At 37.0% G+C, this 6,000-nt stretch overlaps 1 protein-coding gene across 2 annotated transcripts in view; it reads left to right on the plus strand.

Moving 5' to 3' along the window:
• LOC123552800 (SR-related and CTD-associated factor 4-like) overlaps nt 1–4,228 on the plus strand; it is a 59,396-nt gene extending 55,168 nt beyond the window's left edge. For both annotated transcript variants that reach the window (XM_053540887.1, XM_053540888.1), the window contains exons 17-18: nt 685–790; nt 1,870–4,228. In XM_053540887.1, coding sequence (XP_053396862.1) covers nt 685–790; nt 1,870–3,590 — 1,827 coding nt within the window. In that variant the 3' untranslated portion in view covers nt 3,591–4,228. The remainder of the gene's footprint in view (nt 1–684; nt 791–1,869) is intronic.
• Nucleotides 4,229–6,000: the final 1,772 nt, after the last annotated feature.

The raw sequence follows: 6,000 nt of genomic DNA on the forward strand, positions 1-6,000 counted from the left end.
CCGAAATGAACTTTGATCTTGAGATTGACCTAGTGACCTACTTTCACATTTCTGATTATACAGACTTCAGATTTGGACCGCATGCACATTTTTGTGTTCTGAATTGAAATTTGACATTGATTTTTACTTACTACTTACTTTCACATTTCTCAAGCTACAGCCTCCAAATTTGAAGCACATGCATATTTCTGTCTACCGAAATGAACTTTGACCTTGATATTGATCTAGTGACCTACTTTCACATTTCTCAAGCCACAGCTTTCAAATTTGGACCACATACACATTATTTTGTACCGAAATGAAATTTGACCTTGATTTTGACCTTGAGCTAGTCTTGAAATTTGGAACATTCAAAAATGACTCAGTGGATGGCACCAAGATCACTTTGTAATCTCTTGTTAGGTTAAAGGTCAAGGTCAGATTAAACCAGAATGGTAGAACTTTTGTTTACAGTGAGCATATAATTTCTGTTCCTTGTGCAATTACTAAATGCATCAAGGGGGGCATTTCGTGTTCGACGAGCTCTTGTTCTTCTTGGAGATATATCAGCAATTTATGAAGGGTATTAAACTGGAAATAATTCTTTCTGCTAAAATGCTATTAAACTTTAAATATCTAGTGTTTCAAACTTTGCAGGAGGTATTTAAAAACTTGCATCAAATGTTGTTGTTTTTATAATTACAGCCTGGTGCAGGGGTTATACCACAAATGCCAGCTATGAGTATACCTAGCTCTGCAGCTGCCAATTCTCTAGCACAGACGATACAGAACATAATGTCTACAACAGCTGGTAAGTTTCATTTCTAGAAACTATCACTTGTTTATCTTCAAGGAATAAATCAGTACAGGAGGTTTTAGCTTTGATATCTGTCTGTTTACCCGTTATTTAATTGACTTACTTTTTGACTGTGATTTCACTCGCTGCACCTGTGACAAATCTTACAAATGGTTTGTGGAAACTACCCATGAAAATATACCGAGATACTTGTTGAAAGGAAAATGCATTGAAATTATATAGCCGAAAAGAGAAGAATTTGTAATTTTATATCCACTTATGATTCATCTACGCAGATTATTAATTCATAATTACCTAATAGTAAAATGTGTGATAGAAATTACTATAATATGCTTAAAAAAAAAGAAGACAACTCAAGTTTGCAACCATTTCCAATCAATAACTTGAGAACCTCTCGACCCAGAATGTTGAAACTTCATAGGATGATTGTTCATGCAGAGTAAATGACCCCTTTTGTTTTTGGGGTCACTCCGTTAAAGGTCAAGGTCACGGGCCTGAACATTGATAACCAGTTCCGATCAATAACTTGAGAACCACTTGACCCAGAATGTTGAAACTTCATAGGATGATTGAACATGCAGAGTAGATGACTGCTATTGATTTTTGGGTCAGTCTATTAAAGGTCAAGGTCACAGTGGCCTGTTCATGTAAAATCATTTTTTGGAAATAACTTGAGAACCACTTGACCTATAATGTTGAAACTTAATAGGATGATTGACATGCAGAGTAGATGACCCCTATTTATTTTGAGGACACTTGATCAAAGGTCAAGGTCACAGGAGCCTGAACAGTGACTTGAGAACCACTAGTCCAAGAGTGTTGAAATTTAGCGGGATGACTGGACATGCCAAGTAGATGATCCCTATTTCAGCCAACCATCAGTGTCTCTTTGACTTTTGCTCCTGACCCCTATTGACTTCTTGCCTATAGGACTTTGCATTGGGGGAGACGTGCGCTTTTTTACAAAAGCATTTTCTAGTTACCTTTAGTTATAGCTCTAGTTTAAATTATCCTATGTCAACTAGTTTGGTGCTATAATGTGCAAGTAGAAACACGTCTGTATATATTTTCAGGTGTAGTACCAAGCTCTCCTTCAGTGCCACCTCGTCCCACTGGGTTGATGCCAGGAATGAGTCCAGGAGGGCCACCGAGATTTGGCTTTAATCCTAACATGCCACCACCAGGGTTCAGACTTCCTCCACCAGGGTTTGGGAGCCCAATAAGACCATTAATGGGTGGTCCAAACAACATGCCACCAACAACCAAGCAATCGGAGTCTAGTCAGTTGGGCGAGAGACTTTCAATGCTGGCTGGTCAGGGAACAAAACAACCAGAAATGGCGTGGCCACCAGACAGCAACGACAAGGATGATGACATGGAGGAAGATGATGAAATAAATGAGGATAGGTCTGAAATTATCCAAAACAATACCTCTTTACCCCCAGGGCAGTTCGGAAGGGCTCAGAATATGCCACCTATGGGTATGGATCAATCTCCAATGAGAATGATGGGTCCGCCACCTCCTGGAGGATTTCCTCCTGGTGGACCTCCTGGACCTACCAATCAGCCATGGAACATGAACCCAAGAATGGGCGGACCTAGACAAATGAGACCGCAAATGGGAGGAACAAATATGGGTCCAATGGGACCTATGAATCAAATGATGGGTGGTCCAGGACCACGAGGGCCACCTTTTATGGGTAATATGCAAGGTGGGCCAGGCTTTCAACGATTTGGCGGTCCCAGAGGTCCAAATCCTGGAAACATTAGAGGTCCAGTCTCCCTGCTGGATCTTGATTTAAAACCTAAGGACACTTTTGTAGGTGAATCCTTTAATAATGAAGACATTAAAGAGCCAGTAGAAGAGGATATTGGTGAAGTTGAAGAAGGGGAAGAAGTTCCAGAGGAAAATATTAACAGTTTCGAAGAGAATGAACCAGAAGCTGAACAGGATATAAGTAATGTTTATCCATTTAATACCTGGAAAACTGTGTCTAGAAATAATGATGATGATAGAAACAGAGACAGATCTGGAACACGTGATAGATCAAACCGGGGTCGTGACCATGACAGAGAAAGGGATAATGATGATAGGGGTCGTGACAGACGAGATTCTAGAGATAGGGATAGACATAGATCTCGTGATCATGGTAGGTCTCGTGAAAGGGATAGGAGTAGAGATAGGGATCGCGGAGACAGAGATAGGGATCGCGGAGACAGAGATCGTGATTGGAAAAGGAGAGATGATCGTCGTGAAGACAGAAAGGACCGTGATAGAGACAGGGATCGTGGAGACAGAGATAGGTCACGCAAGAGTAGATGGAGTGACGTTGATAATGAGAAACAAAATGATAATGAGAAACAAAATATTGATGACAAAAAACATGATACAACACTAGCTCAAGGAGATGAAGGAACAACAGCAACTGAAGTAGAAGAAAGTATTGCTGTTGAAAATTCAGGAAATGTGTCGGATAATGTGCAAACTAGTGAAACTAGTGAGAATGTTGATGAAAATGTGAATAATAGTAATGGTAATGGTACAGAAACCTCAGATAACAAAGAAAATGAAGAAAAAAGTGAAAATGTAAGTGAAACCACTGAGAGTAACAAAGAAAATATAGAGCAGAATGAAAATTTGAATGAATCCAGTCAAAATAATGGTCCAGTAAGCGAGGAAAAAGTAGATACAGCCTCTGAAAACAAGGTAGAACTAGACAAAACTACTGAAGAGAATACAGAAAGTGTGCAAAATGTTGACATGGACCTGGAAGAAGGCGAGATATCTAGTTAAGGGCAATGAAAGTTTTAGTCTCTAATCATTAAAGTGTGTTCATTTCATTCATTTGGTTATAAATGCAGAGTAGTATGTCTTTCAGAATGTTAAAATGTCAGCATTTTTACTGAAATATGAATGGAAGTTATTCACAGTTAGTTTGAAATAAATCTTGAGAATGAAGGGCAGAAGTGCATGTAAGGGCTGATCTGTGAACACCTATATTTGCTTCACTGTTCATAAGTCTGTAGTATTTACAACAGTTTCATGCCAAGGTGATTAAATACCTTTTGAGAATTGTAAATGTAATATTTACAGTGTTGTGTTAATGGTAACCAGTATGAATGAACAGGAATTGTCGGTTCAGCCCCGAACTTGCAATATTGATTATTGATTGAATGATAGAGTGAAAAGAGAAACCATGAATTTTTCAACGTAATTTTCTTTGAACGTTTAGTTATTCCAGGAATCATGACTTGATTAGGGAAACCATGTTCAACCCATTGTACATGTATGTTGTTAGATACATTTTTTTTTTCACTGAAATTATACAGCAAATCATTTAAGAAGTCATTGAGAAACTGTTCAGGCAGAAATGGAAATGAAGGTCTAGAAGGAACTGTTGTGTGAAATGTCTTTGGGGGGGGGGGGGGGGGGGGGGGGGGGGTCAACGATGCCTGTTAAATTTTTTATTTATTATCATCTGACAGAGTGCTGGTCAAATGTATTAACTTGGTCCACCATTAAATCATTTTTCTATAATTAAGTATTGTATTTGGAAGCGAGGGTCGAGTGAAATAGACAGTAGTGGAGCGTTTGGCTGTTGGGATATGTTCAGGCCAAAAACTTCTTAAATTATTTGATGATAAACTGATCAAGATGGTTACATTATTATCTGGCATGATAAAAAACATTTTTCTCATATCTGATTGTAATGGCAAGCAGAGGTTTCTCTTCTTAACATGGGGTATAATTTTATCCAAGTTTTAATTTTTACCTTTCTCAAAGAAAGATCTGAAGGGAGTGAAAGCAGTCAGCTTTCTAAATACTTTATACCGACTTTTCAGTGAATAGGTAGAACTATTGGATTCGCCCGTGTGTCAACATCCCAATTTTGTCAAGTTTTTCTATGTAATCTGGTATCTCACAAACCACCTGTGGGAATAGATTGAAACTTAACACACTTACTGTGATAAACTGACACTGCACATGTTCAATAATGCTAATATACTTTTTTACAAAATTATGCCCCCTTTTTGACTTGGCAATTTTTAGTGAAGTTTTTCTATGTAAGCTGGTACCCACTGATGGAAATGGATTGAAACGTCACACACTGTTAGTGAACTGATATATCCAGTGCCCAGGTTCCATATCTCTACTTTGCATTTTTACAAAATAAGGCCCCTTTTTAGCTCAACTTTTTGAAGAAAAAGCAGAGCTATTGCACTCGCCCCGACATCGCCGTTGGTTAAAGTTTTTGATAAAGTCAAATATCTCTGTTACTATCAAAGTTATTGACTTGAAACTTAAAATAGTTATTTACTATCATGTCTGCACCAGAAGAAACAATCCACATAACTCTGATTTGAATTTTGATATAGTTCTGCCCCTTTTTAACTTAGAATTTATTGTTCAGGTTTTTGATTAAATCAGATATCTCTGTTACTATCAAAGCTATTGACTTGAAACTTAAAATAGTTATTTACTATCAAAGTCTACACCAGGATAAACAATTTCCATAACTCTGATTTGAATTTTGAGCTATGCCCCTTTTTAACTTAGAATTTTTTGGTTAAAGTTTTTACTGGCAAAGCTCTAATTCAGAGACAAGCACTGAGAAAAGTCGAGCATGCTGTCTTACGGACAGCTCTTGTTTACTTTTATATTCATTCATTTGACAATTTTGTTGAATAGTCAGGCTTTGCTGGCCTCCAACAGCTCATATAAGAAAAAGTGTTAACTATTTAGTAAATGCCTTAAAATACTCTTGAAGCTGAGTATCAAAATTATTTTATAAAGTACTAATGGGTTGTTACATCGTTCACTAGCCGGTGCACTAGTTGTCATCTTCTAATGTTATTCTTGTGTGTTTATTTTTAACATTAACATGTGTATGGTCCATTTTCAAAATGATCGAATGATTGAGTTCCACTTTTTACAAGCATATGTGATTATGAAAATATAAGGTATTTTATTTGTAAATTCCTGCAATTTTATATTTTGTAAATTTCATTGATTTATGATGCATGCATTCACAAAAATGCATATTATGAATTGTAATCTCCAATTAAATGGAGGATAAAAGTATAAAAAAAAAACTAGAAAAAAATAAATAAAACTAAACAATTGTTTCTTTTGTACATTTTGACTCTATTGCATGTATTTTACTGGTCCGTTAACGTCATACTTTATGTGGTGTATTTTTTCA

The sequence above is a fragment of the Mercenaria mercenaria genome, chromosome 4, assembly GCF_021730395.1.
Source record: "Mercenaria mercenaria strain notata chromosome 4, MADL_Memer_1, whole genome shotgun sequence".
Lineage (NCBI taxonomy): Eukaryota > Metazoa > Mollusca > Bivalvia > Venerida > Veneridae > Mercenaria > Mercenaria mercenaria.